Source organism: Helianthus annuus, chromosome 5 (genome assembly GCF_002127325.2).
Source record: "Helianthus annuus cultivar XRQ/B chromosome 5, HanXRQr2.0-SUNRISE, whole genome shotgun sequence".
NCBI lineage: Eukaryota > Viridiplantae > Streptophyta > Magnoliopsida > Asterales > Asteraceae > Helianthus > Helianthus annuus.
In genome coordinates this window covers 121,763,235-121,782,403 of record NC_035437.2, presented here as the reverse complement: position 1 = coordinate 121,782,403, position 19,169 = coordinate 121,763,235, and the positions used below count along the sequence as shown (strand labels likewise).

Here is a 19,169-nt window from a genome sequence, read left to right as displayed (position 1 = left end):
TCTTTCAGTCTGTCCGTCGGTTTGAGGATGGAATGCAGTACTCAGATTAAGCGACGTACCAAGGGCCGCTTGAAACGTTTCCCACAATCGCGAAGTGAACCGAGCGTCACGATCTGAAATGATGTCACGAGGCGTACCGTGATTGCAAATGATCTCGTCGGTGTAGATTTGGGCTAGTCGTTCCACCTTATAGTCTTCTCGTATCGGCAAAAAGTGGGCTGATTTCGTTAGACGATCGACTATAACCCAAATACTGTCGTGACCTGATGGCGTGGGTGGGAGTTTTGTTATGAAATCCATAGCTATACTCTCCCACTTCCATATAGGTATCGGCGGTTGTTCGAGTAAGCAGAAGGTCTTTGATGTTCAGCTTTGACTCTTGCGCAAGTTAAGCAACTTCCAACGTAGAGGGCGATATCTCGTTTCATGCCCGGCCACCAGTACTTATAACGAAGGTCCTGGTACATCTTATCTGCACCGGGATGAATAGAATACCGGGATTTGTGGGCTTCATTCATGATAATCTTTCGTAATTCGGTCCGCTCAGGGATCCAAATTCGGTCCAGATAATAGAATATCCCATCGGATTTGCTTACTAACTGAGCTCCATCGTGATAGATTCTCTCTTTCTTCCATGTACGCTCGTTAAAGCAAGCATGTTGAGCTTCGCGGATAAGGGTTTCGAGATCGTCCTGGGCTTGGATGTTCCTGGTACTGAGCACGTAACTCTTTCTGCTGAGCGCGTCGGCAACCACATTCGCCTTGCCTGGGTGATAACGAATCTCACAGTCATAATCGTTGAGAAGTTCTACCCATCGGCGTTGGCGCATATTAAGCTCTCTCTGATTAAAGATGTGTTGTAAACTCCTGTGATCAGTGTAGATTGTACACTTAGTGCCAAACAGGTAGTGTCGCCAAATCTTCAATGCAAAGACAACCGCGCCTAGCTCGAGGTCATGGGTTGTGTAGTTCTTCTCGTGGATCTTGAGCTGACGAGATGCGTAGGCTATAACCTTGTCTCGCTGCATGAGAACACAGCCGAGACCAAGGTTAGAAGCATCACAGTAGACAATGAAGTTGTCGCTTCCGTCGGGCAGCGTAAGAATCGGAGCGTTACACAGCATATGCTTGAGGGTTTGAAAAGCGGTCTCTTGTGCGTTTCCCCACTCAAAAGGCTTGTCTTTATGAGTAAGAGCGGTAAGTGGCATAGCGATTTTGGAGAATCCTTCAATAAATCGTCGATAATAGCCCGCTGGTCCGAGAAAAGAACGAACTTCAGATGGGTTCTTAGGCGTAATCCAACTTTTGACGGCTTCAATCTTCGCGGGATCGACATGGATACCCTGACTATTCACGATGTGACCCAGAAACTGAACCTCCTCCAACCAGAATTCGCACTTGGAGAACTTGGCATAGAGTTGGTTCCCCTGGAGTAACTCGAGAACCAAACGTAGATGTTGCGCGTGTTCGGCTTTCGTTTTGGAATAAATCAAGACATCGTCGATGAACACGATGACGAAGCGGTCAAGATAAGGCTTACACACGCGATTCATCAGGTCCATAAACACCGCGGGTGCGTTGGTTAGACCAAAGGGCATAACAACAAATTCGTAATGGCCATAACGGGTTCGAAAAGCGGTTTTGGGAATGTCTTCCTCTTGAATCCGTAGATGATGATATCCTGAACGCAGATCGATCTTAGAGAAACATGATGCGCCTTGTAGCTGATCAAACAAATCGTCGATTCGGGGCAAGGGGTATCGGTTCTTGATGGTTAGCTTATTCAATTCCCGATAGTCGATGCACATCCGGAACGATCCGTCCTTCTTTTTGACGAAAAGGACTGGCGCGCCCCAAGGAGAGGTGCTTGGGCGAATAAAGCCTTTTTCGAGTAATTCCTGGAGTTGATTCGAGAGTTCCCTCATTTCGGATGGTGCGAGTCGGTAAGGGGCTTTGGCAACGGGGTTAGCTCCAGGAATGAGGTCGATGCGGAAGTCGATATCACGAATAGGTGGTAGTCCGGGAAGATCATCAGGGAACACCTGAGGAAATTCACGAACCACTGGAACGTCTTTGACTTCAACTTTCTTTTTCTTTTCCTTCTCCGCTACTACAATGTTGGCTAAGAAGGCTCGGTATTCCTTGCGGAGATACTTGCTGGCTTGAATACAAGACATGAGCTTGAGACCTTTCGACGCTGTTTCACCGTACACACACAATAGATCACCATTCGCGAGCGAGAATCGAATCATCTTTTCGAAGCACACAACTTCAGCATGGTTTTCGCGAAGAAAGTCCATGCCTGTTATGACATCGAAGCTTCCGAGTTGCATTGGAATAAGGTCGATTGGAAAGATGTGATTGTTGAGTTCAAGAGTACAATCATGGAGTACAGAATTAACAGCAATAGTCCTTCCCGTAGCGACTTCGACTTCGAATGACGAGGACAGATAAGAGAGCTTACGACTAAGGAGCTTCTCAAATTCAAATGACACAAAGCAATTATCGGCTCCAGTATCAAACAAACATGATGCATAAATTCCATTCACAAGGAACGTACCATTAACCACGTTGTTATCCGCCTGAGCCTGACGGGCATTGATGTTAAAGGTTTGGGCATGGGCTGCCTGCTGTTGTTGCTGAGGCTGCTGTTGTGGCTGTTGCTGCTGGGGTTCCTGCTTAACCACCCTGTTCGGGCACCTGTTTGCAAAGTGGTTAGGGTCACCACATGCAAAGCAGACTCGAGCGTTGGCTGCTGGTGCTTGAGCTGCTGGTTGGCCTTGAGGGGCAGGGAGTAGAGCTTGGTTGACAGTGGTTTGAACTGGGGCTTGACGGGGACCATAGCGACAGTTCGCAGTGAAATGACCGTATAGGTTGCAGTGAGCGCAAAAACGACAGGCTAGACCCACTGGATGATGATACAAGCATGTCGGGCAGAGTGGGTGAGGGCCTGTGTATGCACGCTTCGCTGGCGGTGCATTGATCACTGGAGCTGAGCGAGGGTGCTGTTGCTGCTGAGCTGGTACAGCTTGTAGATGAGTGGCAGTTGTCGCGGCAGCACAACTCTTGTTGCTGGAGCTGTTGTTGTTGTGCTTCTTCTTTCTTCTCGATGACTTGGAGGATTGAGCAGATGAGTCGGTGGGTGCTGCGGTGGTTTGGTGCAGAGACTTGGTTTGCTTATCCCAAAAACCAGACTTTACTCGCTTGTCATTGATCTCAGCGGCGAGTAGGTAAGTTTCTTCGATCGTTGCTGGCTTGGCGGCGTGAACAAAGTCGGCTACACAGTCGGGTAGAGCTCGAATGTACTTCTTGATGGTTTGATCTGGGGTCTTGACCTGATCGGGACATATGATGTTAAGCTGCTTAAAGCGAGCAGTCAGGGAAGCTTTGTCTCCAGCCTCTGCTTGATGTTCCAAAACTCGTCCTCCAGCTTTTGGCGTTCATGGGGAGGGCATAATTCGTCCATCATAATGGCTTTCAGCTCTTTCCATGTCAGCTCGTAAGCTGCATCATTTCCGCGCTTGTTTCGTTCGGCCGTCCACCAGTCTAGAGCACGGGACTGGAAGACGCCAGTAGCATTGAGTGTGCGGAGATTCTCAGGACAGCCGCTTTGGCGCAGGGTGACTTCGATAGAATCGAACCATTGAAACATAGCGGTAGGGCCATCTTCTCCGGTGAATTCCTTTGGTCCGCATGCCTTGAACTGTTTGATGCTGAAAACAGTCTTGGCGGCATCTTTGGGAGCTTTAGTTCTCGACTCCTCAGATGATTTGCTGACGTTTTCGTAAACATCGCTCACAGCTTTCGCTACTTGCTTGGCGATGATAGCAGCAAGACGCCTGTCTCTCTTTTCTTGGCGAGTAAGTGGGGTTCGTTGTCCGGATGACGACATGGTCTGCAACAGACATCGTCGTAGGTCTTAGACACATCAGAATCGAATCTCACCTCACACGTCTACTACTTACTAAAGCTTAGGAACACGTCGAAACACATATCACGTAATCTCATAGACACAAAAGCACAGAATCCACATAACCACAGAAGCACATAAGCAAGTAGAGCACAGAAGCACATAGTCACGAAAGGCACATACGCATTTAATCACAGAGGCAGTCAGAAAACAGAAACCTATCCTTCCAAGTCGAGTGTCGTTCGTATAGCGATCGCGTATGGCATATCGAGTAGCACAGTATAGTATAGCCCAACTTAGTCGTATAGCATATCATATCGTAATATCGTCTAGATTGCAGCAACTGGAGATCGATTAGGGATAGAATAACAGTACGAGTCGTGTGTGTCGATTGAAATGATAGCAAAATCGAATAATATCCCAAATATAAACACAAAAACAGAGAAAGCACACATAAACACATAAAAATCAACGAGTCATCCGAGTACACGGTTGCGGTTCTCAGACTCGAAAAACATAAAATCGAGAGATAGTTTGTCTGCGGCTACTAGACATCGACTACCCAAGGCAACTCGACTATTCACAGTAGACTTGTCGTCACTTTCGACCTTAAGGGTCGTGTTTCTGCCTCGATTCTTGGGCATTCAACACACATTCCTTAGGTCATACTTGTGAGTTCAGGTCGTTGGAGTCCGTCGAATGCCTTGGTGAGATGGAATAATATTCGGAACAATTTGCCAAGGTTAGGGTTTCACCCCTGGCTTAGCAATTTCTTCCTTGTTTTTAAGGAAACCTAAGGAGGATTTTCATCAAAATGGGGATTTCACTCCTGTTTTGGTATAATTCTCCTCGTATGTTAGTGAAATTGTCAGGATAATCATGAGTAAATGGATAGAAATCAGTACAAGTTTAGCAATTTAGTCGGGAGTTTGCGGTTTTCACACCTATTCCTGACCGAATCGCTTGACTGAAATTAAAAATTCGAGTGCAGTGATAGTGAAGAATTGCAGAATAAGGCACATAAACTTGGTCTGTTGGTTCCTAACTATAGTATAGGTCTCTAAGACAGCGACCCGGACTAGGTCGTGTCTAACCTAATTCCCTATAGTTATGGCTCTGATACCAATCTGTCACACCCCAACCGATGGCGGAATCATCGGGGCGCGACACTGAGCGAAACAGATTGTCCAGAAGTTTCCACAACAACTATTAATATAAATTCAGTTTAAAATGATAGGTCCCATACCGTATCCCGAACAAATAACAAGTTATTACAGATAACATCCAAACAATTAATCCTGTTCCGACAACTCAGATTTAAATTAAACATAAATATAAATTGTCTTGGTTTCTAGACTCTTTCCTAGCCTCGATTTCACAGCAGATAGAACAAGTAAGCATCCTAAACACCTGTCACATACGTTAAAATAAAGTCAATACATATAATGTAAAGGTGAGCATACAAGTTTGATAATAGCATATAGAGTTCGAATAGTTTACGCATAACCAGCACGTACACAGAGGGAAATGATGCATATAAATTATCGACATGGACCTATCAATACCAACGACTGCGGGTTGACTGTCCGAGACAGTTCGCAATACATGGTTACCACCGTAAACCATGCAAGTAATTGTCCTTAACAACCCCCGTGTGAACGGGTGCTGAGTCCAAACTACAGTACTACGTTGCTAAGGCAGGTAGACAGCATTCCACGTGTAAACATAACAACAAGCATACATTAAATCACGTAATACATGCAATTGGTTAGCATTCAAATAGTTTGAATAGTGTGTTCGATTGTGATTTTGATAAGTAACACCCAAAAATGCTAAAGCAAAAAGGGTTCGAGTATACTCACAGTGATTGATTATGGATTGAAGGGAGCGCTGAGAGTAGGCTTAGCCTGAATAGTTCGATAGCACAACGATGAGTAACGTGGAAATGTAAACAAATGTGGATGAATCGAATAGGCTGGTCGATCGAACGGCAGGTTCGATCGAACGGGCTGTTCGATCGGCTGGTATGCCTGTTAAACAGTCCTGTTCGATCGGCCGGTAGGCTCGATTGGCTGAGCCATTCGAGTGGATTGTTTCTTCCTCTGGTGTGTTTGTGTTTGAGGATTTGAACTTTTGAAGTTTTCGTTGTAGTATATGAGAACACAAAAATGTCCTTACCTTTCAGGTCGATCGATCGAACGGTCCGTTCGATCGGCCGGCTTAACCGATCGGCTGGGAACCTTAGAGTGATGCTCAACAGGATGTCGCTCGATCTGACGGACTGTTCGATCGGCTGGCATTCCCTACTACGAACGAGTTGTAAAATCAATTGATTGTTGAAGCATAGTATCTCATGATCCGAAGAGTAATGTTTACCAATCGAGTAGCATACTCGATCGAACATCACTTCGTCAATAGCATACTTCGTAAAGTTTGAAAAGTGTGGAACCATGTGCTAGCCGATCGGCTGGCCCGGTCGATCGGCTGGCATGTCCGATCGGCTGGGCTGTTTGGACAGCCTAGCCGTTCGGCCATCATTTCTGACCTGGTCGGCCTTTCGTCTAACACTTGGCTGTTTGATTACTTGTCATCATATCGAGGTAGTTTTGATAACGAGTTGAACTATGATATCCTTTGTTCCTACTCGCTTCATCGGCTTGGACAGGAATCACCCAAGTCCGGCCGGTGAACGGTTCGGAACGTCGGTTTAGAGTTTAACCCATCGTCGGTGAACCTTGTATATAGAATTCGAATCTTGAACCTCTTAACTGTTAGAACGATTAGTTAGCCGGTTCAAGCTCCGTTTCTACCGGTTTAAGGTTTTGAGTGTGAAAGGTTGAAGAAAATCGGAAATTATTCATAAAAATGTTAAGATTCTTACAGATCTTAGTTTGTTTATGTGGAAACCGGTCAGATCTAAGCTATTCATGGTTGAATGAGGCCAAAGTTTGGTGTTCTTCAAGAACACCATGATGACATCACCCAAGAACACTTAGATCTTGGTGATTTCACGGTTAGAAATCGAGTTTTGAAAGATAGAAAGGTGTAGAAGCATGCAATGATCAAAAACGTACAGGAATTAGTGTGAAAACTTACCGGAGTTGAGAGAAATCTGAGAAAAGGTGAAGAAGAAGGCTGGTTCGGTCAGAGCTTTCCAAAAATAGAAAGTGTGACAATGACAACCCTATTTATAGGCTCCAAAAGAGGAAAGTGGCAGCCGATCGGCCAGGAGCTCCGATCGAACGGGCTGCTCGATCGGCTAGGAAGATGCTAGCCGATCGGCTGGCCTGTTCGATCAGGATGCCTCCTGTTCGATCCGCGACCCACTTTGAGTATTTCACGACGATTTTCGATGTTTCGATTTCGATGGACGACGATATGAATACGATAGAGTTCCTAGTCAAATTACTTTCAGTCCCAACTACTATATCTAACATACAATCTTCTATAAGTCACGTTTCGATGTCGGTTTCGATTGAGTTCGATTGCTTTTCGAGTTTCGATTTGAGTTTTGATTGATTCGCTTGAATACCACACCAACATATAAGTAAACACGCACAAGTAACACACAAGGCACACACACACGTATAATAATACCAGAGTTCGCATAATTCGAGTCTCGAGTTTGATTGACGAATCGATTAACTTGATTGTTGATTGATTAACTTTATCACATTGTTACTTCCTGCTATTCATAGTCGTAAATCGGTCGCATTGATTAAACATTCGATCATTTCATTTAGACAACACTTACTCCACATAATACAAATAAAACACAAAATCGACTAATTACAGTCAAGAAGTCAAAGTTGACTTTGACTTTGACTTTGGCATTCGAAAACACGCGGTGTTACAATATTCCCCGAAATTCTAGCATTGACTAAGTCCAATTCGTTATGTCCTGCGAATACAAGTTTTAAACAAAGGATACAATTGTTAGTTAATATAAACAATAATAAGGATCTATGATCCTCAGATTTCCTGCACCATCTGTTAAGGATCAGTGATCGACGCCAATCTAAGGATATGTGATCCATTGTTATAAAAATTAACCCCTAACAATTGTCCCCAAAAATGGCTGATATTAGATTAATTTTATCTACCATATTTCAGTTTCTTTCGAACTAGTCGTTACGAATTGAACTAGTCGTTACAGCCGCTTGCGTCATTGATGGGATAAGCTTGCAACTATCATTACAAATATATAGGGGAATAAATAGAGTCGAAAATCCCATTTAAGATCAGAGATCACTAATTTAAAACCCTTATCAGAATTTCATCAGGTATTCTCTCATCTTCTCTTCTTCTTTTCTTCTGTATTCATCTTTCTTCTTCAGCAATTCAATGACAAAAATGGTCACTCGATCCTCTCTGAATAAGGATCAGGATCATGAAAGCCAACCCAAAAGCCAAAACCTGCTGAAGAATCCTTCTACAGTGCTATGTAGGTTCACCGATCCTGAAGTCGATCAGTTGTATACCCGTTTCCCTCCGGGAATAGTATTTCAATCTTTTGATTCTTCACTCAAAAGTGATTCGATATCCTCTGTTTGGGTTTGTTTTCCTACTGCACCATTCCAAATTGGCTATTCCTATCCCTTCCCTGAGTTCACCCAACGATTCTTCACATTGACTAGTCTGTGCTACAGTCAGGCGATGCCGATGCTGTGGAGGGTGTTATACACTCTTGAGTAGATCATAAGTGATGAAGAATTGGATTTCAACCTTTCTGAACTCTCGTGCCTGTACAATCTTGTGTCTCTTGGATCCCACCAATTTCTATTCAAAGTCAAACCTCAGCAACCACTCCCACTCCTCAAAACCACCAAAAACGATACCTCCTAGAGGAACCAGTTCTTCTTTGTGAGGAGGGATACTGTTCCTTTAGGGAATAGTCTTCCAAAAAAGTGGACTTTGAAGGGTAGGATATAGGATCCTTAGGTTAGGACGGTAGAGAGTTCCTTTTTTGTGAGGATAACAGATCCTGTTCTATTTACTTGTGCAGTGACCAATTTCTCCTCTCTTACTGAGCAGCCTGGAACTGAACAAAGAATAGCTACATTCTGGGCATTAGACTCAACGATTAGAACATTCAAGCCAAAAGCAAAGGGTTTAGAAGATATCACATCCACCTCCTTCACAATGTCAATTAAGTACTCATGTATAATCAAATAAAATAAAATTAAAGGATCACGAATGCTTATCTTTATGTTGGCTAAATAGGTGCTCCTAGGTCAACATCCAAATCTGCCTCAAAATTTGATCTTGGCGATATTGACAGCATGATCTCCCCTCGTTCAATCAAGAGAGAGCTGGCCAAAGGCCAAAGCCAACCAGAGCCCAAGGTCATGTCCACCCTAAGTGAATTCAGGCTTTCATCGAAGGCAAAGCGGTGAGAATTCTCTTTCAAGGCAGCCCGCACGACTCATCCTAAGTGAGGGCTTAGCCAACGACACGTGCCTTTGGGGGCTTGCTTGGCTAGAAAGAGAAAGCCTTCAGCCTAGCTCAACTGAAAGGAGAGGAGCGATAACAACTAGCTGTCGCCCTGCTTCCCTCTTCCTTCTCGATAGAAGGCACAATCACCTACTTAACACTAACCCAATAGAACCAGGAAAGCATAACACCTTTCGCAGTTCCCCTCGCCGGCAAGCACCTAGCTGGCGAAGAAGGAAGACTAACTAGCTCTTCCGTAGGTGAAAAGCCGCTCGCCCTAATGAATAAGCAGGAGAGGGAGAGTGAAAGGAGCACACTTCTCAACTAAGGCAATCTCATCTGAAAGCTCAAGCTCAACTTGCCGGTCTGAAAAGAGGCTCAACGTTCGGACATATCTTTTCAAATTTAATAATAAAGCACTACTGTTCATTATGGTACGGTTCGGTACCGGTCGGTACTGGTACGGCACCGGTATTTGAGGGTAAAAACCGGTGAATACCTGTGCAGAACCGGTACCGACCTAATGAATAAGCAGGAGAGGGAGAGTGAAAGGAGCACACTTCTCAACTAAGGCAATCTCATCTGAAAGCTCAAGCTCAACTTGCCGGTCTGAAAAGAGGCTCAACGTTCGGACATATCTTTTCAATTGTTAGCAGGAAGAGAAAGCAGTATAAGGAAGATTATGTAAACCTGAATTAATATTATGAAGTACAATACATTGAAGTAAAACATAATCTCATTACAAAAACAAAAGTAGTATGCGTACACCGATTACAGTAAATAAAAATAAACAAAATAAAACATAGACGACTAAGAATTTATGTTCAATTGAGGCCTTAAAAACAAATTTCGGGTCACCCAAGTGAACCTGTCTGTTTCCCAGGGTACAACAACCTAAGCAGACTGTACTGCCGGGATTAGCCAAGGACCCGAAACACTACCTGAAATGAGAGCGCACAACGCCGAGAAGTTAGGAAAATCGTTTGAGTATGTGTGTGGTTTTCAATACATGTAGTTTGATGTGTGTGAACCAAGCACAAATGCCTTGTATTCACCAGAAATGACCATGTAAACGGTTGCTGCAATTCAATGGAAAAATGAATCTGAATTCAACTAAAATGAATTAATCTAATTAGTTTGTGACATGAATTCAGAAATAAAAGAAAATTAATTCATAAAGACTGTTGGAATTTGAACAGTCTTCTGTAGACCACACTAGTCATTCGAGCCACCCTAGACTAGGGTCGTAGTTCAAAAACAGTAAAGGCGGCTCTTGGGATGCAAAAACTAATTGGGTTAACTTTCAATTAGTATGGAATCGCTAAAAGAAAATATGTTCAAAGTATGGACTGTCAGTAAACATTTCCTAAGTTGGGATTAATCCCGGCCAGCAGATCGATATTGAGATTATTAAAATCCAATTTTCCATACCCTAGCCACACGAGAAAAGTAAATTGACGCGTACCGTAAGATTGTACAAACAATAATTAACTAATTATTGAAGTACAAACAATAATTCATTATTGAATAAAATAGGTCAAATGTTACATCTCAAAATTTTGTATTATATACAGTGATTATTCGAAATTTAGAAATTCATATCCGAATCCGAAAATTTTGATTATCCGATTTTCGGATATCCAAAATTTCGGATACAAATTTTCAAATATTTCGGATTCAGATTTTTTTTGAACACCCCTGATTTTTGGGTAGAAACTTGTAAATGTCAAGTTTTGGTGGTCAAAGTCTAATAAATAAACTTGATTGACTTGAGATTTACCAAAGAAATCTAAAATAAAACATGAGTTAATAGTCATTTACGTCCCTATAGTTTGTCCACTTACGTTAATTATTGTGCCATTTTCCTCCTTTTACTTCTCGAAACGTGTCATTTCAGTCCAAAAAACTAATCTTAGTAAAAAAACGTAGTTAACTCTGGGTAAAATGGTCATTTTAAAAGATAAAAAGAAGTTTAATAATAATAAGAAGAAGTTTTATGTAAAAAGGATCCTTTTACCCCTGAACTAACTGAGTTTTTTTTAACCGGAGTTAGTTTTTTTGGACTAAAATGACACCTTTCGAGAATGTCAGGTAGAAAAATTATACAATTTTAAATTTTGGCCTGAAATAACATAAGTGGTTAACTCATAAAAATATTGACGTGTTTGTGATAGCCACTTTTTTCTTTTCAAACAAGAGTAGAAGTAACCAAGGAAGAAACGTGAGCAAAATAAGAAAATCATTTTTTGAGTAAAATGCACGGATAGTCCCTGTGGTTTTGCAAAATAACACCTGTAGTCCCCAACTTTTGGAAATTACATCGGTGCTCCCTGTAGTTTAACAGTTTGTTACTCGGATAGTCCCTGGAGTGGATGACGGTTAGTTTTCTCCGTTAAATGGATGTCAAATGACACATTTACCCTTTATCTTCTCCACTCTATAAAAACAAAACAACCCACCTCACCCCACTCCAACCCCACCCACCCCACCTTTCTCTCTGTTTCCCCATATTAAAGTCACCAGCACATTCAATGAAACGCTAGTTCCTGTCTCACAAATTGTATTAGGGGTTTTGTTTAGAAATTAGAAACGAATGAGTGGGTGCATATTATACCTTTCTTATATGAAGGAGAAGAGAGATAGAGTGAGGTCTAGCGAGTTCCAACTTCCGGTGAGGTTGCAGGTTTTCCGGTGAGACTTGCTGAATAGAACCCGAAATGATTTTAAGGTGCGATTCAGTGTGTAAGCGTTCGAAGAGGTGCAAGGGGTGCTTTACTTGTATCAAATACTGAACCGACATTTTTTATTCGCGTTTAGATGAGAAATTCCGATCTTGAAGATTTGGTTTCCCCATTCGATGATATTCGATAATTATATGTTGTCATATAGTTCGATTTGAGGTCCAGGTTCATGTGATTGTAATAGGAAACACGATTTCACGTTTCCTACCACATATCGAACAAGATTTACAGAGCTTTTTGCGTTGGGTCACTGTACATCACTTGGGTGGCAAGCTTTTAAAATTCCCAAACAGCTTTAGATTTAGGTTAGAATTAATGTTCACAAACACCCACCTGGTGGAGTGTTATATGTGGATGCTTCGGTTTAGTGAGACCCGGGTGGCCGGAGCTAGACACGTAAGCAGCGGCGGAAGAGAAACACGTAGACTGACGGAACACAACTCTGGTGACTTTAACCTGGGGGAAAACAGAGAGAAAGGTGGGGAGTGGGGAGTGGATGGGGTTGTTTTGTTTTTATAGAGTGGAGAAGATGAAGGGTAAATTTGTCATTTCACATCCACTTAACGGAGAAAACTAACCGTCATCCACTCCAGGGACTATCCGAGTAACAAACTGTCAAACCATAGGGAGCACCGGTGTAATTTCCAAAAGTTGGGGACTATAGGTGTTATTTTGCAAAACCACAGGGACTATCCGTGCATTTTACTCTCTAAATCAAACCCTCAAATTTTGATGTTCATCTTATTGAGTCTCTAGAGTGATAGAAGCTATGTAACTCCATTGATATGCATGTCGTTCTCTCAATCTTTTCATTTTGATGGTGGTAAACAGAGTTTAAGCAAAGTGCAAAATTTACGAGACTTAAACGGGTATATGTGTATATCACGTTGTGTGATCGGTGTTAACTATTATGATTTTGACGGTGGAAAACAAAGTTTAAGCATATTGAAAAGCGAGTCGGGAGTTTTTGTACTGAACTAGGTCTACACCAATGACCAACCCCGGTGATATCCAAAGTCTTTTGTCCAACACCATGGCGTCCAAAGTATGTTGTCCGATACATGGTTAACACCAATCTGAAGCTGGAAGGACCAAAGGCGCCAAAGTTAGATCAATGCTAACATAATGCCCCGTTAACATTCTTCCTAACTCCCTACAGAGCAGTGAGCTGGGACTAGAACCTAATGATCTCACATCTTATCATTATTTGGATGGTACTTGAGCTCACAAGGTTGAGTTGTTAAGGCAGATATGCTTTTACATAATTCTGAATTTACTGGAGACTACAAAGAAAAGAGGCTAAGATCATGAAGAAACCAACAAGCTCAAACACCAACTACACACCTATAATTCTTTGATATAGGCCTAAAAGATAGAGAAAGAACTTGTTGAAACTGAGGCTGATAAGGGGCGCTACAATAACGAGACAATGGCCAAGGCATCTTAGAAAGAAGTTTCATGAACACACACAGACTCGTTGTGTGGGGTTCCTTTCTTTGTCAAACACACTCTATAGAAGCAAAGAAAAGCTTTCTCGAATGACTAAAAACGCACATCACGATATACAGAGTCAGCATCTTCTCAAACACCCCATGAACCACCTTTACTGCTAGCAAGGACTTCTGAACACCACCTACATAGTTACAGATGTTTCCCTTTCGGTCTGTTTGGATTGTGGCTGATGCCGACAAGTAATATGAAACTACCAAAAGACTCATCTAGATGGCAGCAAATCATAAGGCGAACATATTACAAAAAAAAGTAACAAAATTCACAATCGCGAAAGTGAACTCTCGAGCAAAAACATTGAAGGATATGTGTAGCGTATATTCAGCTATTTATATGAGAAACTTTTTTGTGATTTTCATAATATAGTTATTTTTAGCAACATTTTTACAATATAAAAGTGAACAAAAACATGTCCGTAAACCCAACCCGACTGGTTTGACCTACACATAAAAACTAACAGTTTTATTTTCCAACTATTTTTTTCCAAAAATGAGAGCAACGATAGTCAAACGTCGGGCAATAATATTCAATAATGAATATCAGATAAGATGTGGATGCAAATAGCCACAAAACAATTCTTCAGTATAATCAAACATTAATGTTACACAAGGGCTACATAGCAACAAACCAATATGCTGAAATGATACCAAAATTCATAAACACTGCAGAAAGTTTAATGAAAGAAGTTTACCTAAATTGATAACAACCTTAAACACCTCTTTCTATTTGTTTTTCTCATGAATCTTGTGAGGAAGAAGTGCTTTTAACTCTTCGTTGATGGACATCCCAATTGTAGACCCGAGCAATCGTTACCTAGTTTACAAAAGTAATTCCAAGAAAGTAAATCATGTGCAAATATTGATAGATAGATAGATTGAACTTTTATACGACCAATAGAAAAGTGGTGGCAAAATCAGTGAGTGTGTGTCTATGTTGTCAAAGACGCAAGGCGCAGGCGAGGCGCATCGGCCTCGCCCGGAGCCTAGGCGCAAAAAAGGCGTGGGCTTTTTTAAGAAAAGCGCACATAGAGAAAAAAAATATAAAAATATGTTATGCTGGAATTTGGTTGAACTCGTGCGTGCCCGCACATCCTGCAGACACGAATGCAGCTCCGAAAACCCGGGCCCGCGTGAGGCGCTTTTGCGCCTCAGCAGCGTTTTTTTTTTTAAAAAACCCATTTTTGCGCCTAGGCTACCACCAGGCGCTATAGGTGCCGCCTAGGCGCGCGCTTTTTGCGCTTTTGACAACATAGGTGTGTGTGTGTGTGTGTGTGTGAGTGAGTAATATTTCGATCTTGGTTTTAAAAAAGTGTGAGATGCTCTCGGGCATTTAGTTCCCATCACGTACACGAGGTGTTGCTCTATGTACAACTAAATAACCTTTATTTACAACCAGAAGTTGCATCTCTCTCTCATGTGTTTTACATATCAACCTTTTTAAAAGCAAGCATCTCATAACTTCTTTATCCCTTTGCTTCTTTTGGATACTAGTCTCCTACAAACCCTAATTTGACCAAATTTGACCCAAACGTACATGCGGCACCGCCAGGGGGGCGCTTTCCGCCGCATCAGGCATGCCTTTTTAAACCAAGCGTTTGATTAGATACATACAAGGTTTAATATTGAAAAGGCAAATGTATCGTTTTTTTTAACAAAAGTAGCATCAAACTTATGATATAAACCCGGCTTGAATTCTACAGGTTGCAAATAAAAATATTTAATTAAATTGGTACCTGTGTAATGGTAACTTGATCTCTTAAGAACTGTAGATCAGCAACTAGTACTTCTAAACTGGCTTTTGCATTCTCAAGGTTGTTCTGGAGCAGAGTAGTGGCCTGCATGTTTTAATGTACATAAATGATAAATCAGAAGGCGCGAAATATTTCACTAAAATGCAAGTGAAAGGTTATATATAATTACATAGGTGCCATTTTGAATGGTTTTAACTTTTAATCCACGCACATATAAGTCAATGTGGGTCAACTTCATCTCCAACGGGTCAAAGGGAGAAAAACTTCAAAAACTTATCGAAAACATAAAAAGATCTAATGTGTGGATGAAAGTATAGTTTTTGTGGGGATATTTTATATTTAATGCATTACCTATTAATAAATATTTAACAAAAGAACAAAACGTGGTGATGGGTCAACCTGGACCGGCCGACTTTGACCAATTGCTAAACCCGCCTATTTAGCCACCTCTAATGATATACCAAAACAATATACGCACCTCTTCACATGAGTACTCTAGCATTACGTTTGCTCCCAACCATAAGCACACAGAATCTGCATTCTCGATCCGGGCCCGGGCATAGATGCCTTCAGATACTTCAAAATCTGTAAGCAATGCCTGTAAAGGAAAGTAGGTGCCCACATATTATGTTCACAAAATCACACAAACACAAATATAAGATATGTGACATATGTCATGCCAAAATAGGCTTTTATTAGCATATTACAATTGCGTGTTAGTACGATTGGGGAATAAATATTATTTCTCAATAACATTAACTATAATAACTAACCTCATCACTGTCTTTCTTAGCTTGTAAAGTAGCAACAACGTCTAAGCACTTCTCGATATCTGGAATCTTCGCCTGGTAAGCAGAAAACAAATATGAATATATTTTGAAACTGGAAAATTATCTGGACCAAACCAAATCCATACGTTATATCAATCAATCATGGTTTAAAAAACGGCCGAGGCGTCCGTACTGAGGCGAATGGAGCAAAAACGCATATGAGGCGGCGCCTCAGGGACAGAAATTATATGTACGCCTCAGTGGAGTGAGGCGCAAGTTTCGGTTCGAGGCGGAACTAATTTGACGAGGGTTTTTTTAGGCGCCAAAACATATTGGCGGCAATAATAAACCAGCGCCATTATTTTTTGGTTTCTTTAAATAGCTTTATAGGGTTATTCATTATCAAAATCCAAAAACACAAAAACGCATCTGCCATTATTTTTTGGTTTTTTTAAATAGCTTTTTTATGTCAAGTATTTGATGAAATTTGAATCTTTTTTATGTTTTTAACTACTGAATCTGATGAAATTTGATGAGAAAACTCTTTTTTTGATGTTTAGTATTATTATTTTATGATATATATAATTTTAATATTTATTTATTAATACCGCCTCAGCCTTACGCCTCGTTCCACCTCAATACTTACGCCTCGTGAGGCGAAGGGAACACGCCTCGAAACTCGTTTCTGTTTTTTTAAACCTTGCAATCAATGTGTTATTAAAGAGTAACTTTTTTAATACAAATTATTACTGTTCTTTATCCATATGATAACTACCTGAAGATCTCTCTGCTGGGCAAGAAGTTTCATCTCAACCACTTTGTATTGCTGAAGCCTGCACATACAATCAAAAGAACACACATCAATTAAATGTTCAAAAGTCGTTCATCAATCCTATTAGCAGAGATACAAATGGTTTATAAGATCTGATTAGCGATTTAGCGGGCCGGCTTGATATATCAAATAAAGATGAAATAAACATTCCTCATTTATTGTCATAAAGCACAAGGGGCACCTTGGTTTCAGAATCAATAATATGTTGAAAACCATGACAACCGCATCAGAAGTAATGACCGAGAGAAACAGTGTCCCGTGTATCACATTCAAATGCATTACACGGTTGATTCTCAAAAAGAACACTCCTCTGAAGCATATTTTCACTATAAATCAACTAAATTTCTGAATATCGATAAACATCATTTCAATACCAAATCAAACCTACTATCCGGATCATTTACCGATTACATAACCTTCCTGTGTATCACATTCAAAGCAATACATACAAACACATTACACTCTAAAGCATATTTCCACTACAAATCATCAAAATATCAACACTTTTATCCGAAAACAATTTCACTTTCAAATCAAATCAACTATCTACATTACTTAGCTTAACTAAAACTTTCAAATGCTAATCAATCAACAATTCAACATTCAACAAAACAACAACGTTGCTCATAAACCCTAACACAACAAATACGGATCTGATACTAGAGATTAAATATAAAAAATCACAGCAAAGTTATACTGAATCAAAACAGGAACGAATATGTGAAAGGAAAATGAAAATGAAGACCTTTCTTGAAGAAAGGCGAGTGTATTGTTAACATCGAGCCCTAATTGATTCAAATAAGCTTGCACATCTTTGACGAAAGATGCCGCCGGTATTCCCCGCCGTTCGGCCACCACTTCACTGCCGATCTGCGGCGGCGATGATGTAGCCATTTTTCGTTTGGAAAGGTTATTGATTCAAATAATGAAATATACACAGAAGACCAAGGGGAAGGAAGCTCAATGTGTTCGACTGGGGCAGTGGGGTTTTTTTTATAAATGTTTACATTACATTATAGGGTTTTCTTCAATGTTTTAAATACCGGTATGAATCGGACGGTTATACCGGTTAAATCGGATACTGGACACAGGTCTGGTAAAATCCGAATATGGTATGTCTTATGTACAGGCGGTAAATCCGATTCTACCGGTTCAAACGGTTAAATCAGATTGCATTATCTTAAAATTTGATTTTCTAATTATAATAAAATACAATATTAGGGTAATACCAACCTTCCGTATTTCTGGTAATAAACTAATGTCTTCCATTCTAATATTTTATCGTTGTTGAAGCTATTACATATCTCGTTCAATGTAATATTGTTTATGAGTAATAAAAATGTTCTTAAAATGTTTAATATTTTACAAAAAAAAAAAGTTGTTTTTTAGATAAACCCATGATCAATTACATAAATTCTAATTGAAACTGGATCGATTTTTGAGATAAATTTGTATTTTATGGAATTATAGGGTTAACTAGTAACCCGGTTGAACCACTCGGTACAACCCGATTCAACCGGTTGAACCATTTCAAAGCTTAACCTGGCATGATTTAAAAACCGGTTTGGTTTTTAAAACATTGGTTTCTACACAATTTTTTTCTTTTTTTTAAATATAAATATTACCTTGTATAAACATAGGTAGCCTCGGATTACATTTTTTGATATTTAACAACATAAATGTTATATATAAACATGGAAAATATTTTTTTCTATCAGTTAAAGTTTAGAAACATGTATTGAAAACTTATATTTTAATAAAATATAATGTTGTTAATGAGGTGATATGTTTTTTACAATGTTTAAATTTTATATAAACGAGCTAGCGCTAATCCGTGCGTTGCAGCGGGATGTTAATTCTAAATGTATTTGGTATCACTATATATGATGTGATTTTTTTTAAGTTCGGGCACATTCTTTTCATTTTACCTAACCCCTAGCTTACAAAACTATACCAAAGCACTTTAGTTAAAAAAATATTTTTAGAGTCACACAAAAAATGCTATCGTTTATTTTGTCATATCCATTGGGAATAGCGCAATGGTATTGGTGAGTTAGACAAGGTGTAGAATAGTAGGAGGTCATGGGTTTAATCCCCATGATGTGCAAGTTTAGTCATTCAAAAAAAAAAAAAAAGTTTATTTTGTCACATTTAATGTTTGATTTTCCTGTTCAACTATGACCAAAATATTATGACAATTTTTTTTTTGTAAAGTTTATGAAAT

General features: G+C 40.4%; 1 protein-coding gene across 1 annotated transcript; it reads right to left on the bottom strand.

Annotated features, from left to right (window-relative positions):
• Positions 1 to 14,116: 14,116 nt before the first annotated feature.
• LOC110921947 (probable prefoldin subunit 3) lies at positions 14,117 to 17,956 on the bottom strand. Its single transcript, XM_022166273.2, has 6 exons — positions 17,691 to 17,956; positions 16,889 to 16,946; positions 16,117 to 16,188; positions 15,822 to 15,941; positions 15,326 to 15,427; positions 14,117 to 14,406 (listed from the first exon to the last, which is right to left on the bottom strand). Exons 1-6 carry the CDS (start codon positions 17,837 to 17,839, stop codon positions 14,329 to 14,331), a joined length of 579 nt encoding a protein of 192 aa, XP_022021965.1. The 5' UTR covers positions 17,840 to 17,956; the 3' UTR covers positions 14,117 to 14,328.
• Between the last annotated feature and the right edge of the window lie 1,213 nt (positions 17,957 to 19,169).

Bases quoted from the DNA above. Each gene is read 5' to 3' on its own strand.
- LOC110921947 (XM_022166273.2), bottom strand. From the start codon at position 17,839: ATGGCTACATCATCGCCGCCGCAGATCGGCAGTGAAGTGGTGGCCGAA. The intron at 15,942-16,116 runs GTTAGTTATTAT...TTTCCTTTACAG, and splicing joins CTAAGAAAGACAGTGATGAG to GCATTGCTTACAGATTTTGA. The intron at 15,428-15,821 runs GTGCGTATATTG...TAAAACATGCAG, and splicing joins TAGAGTACTCATGTGAAGAG to GCCACTACTCTGCTCCAGAA.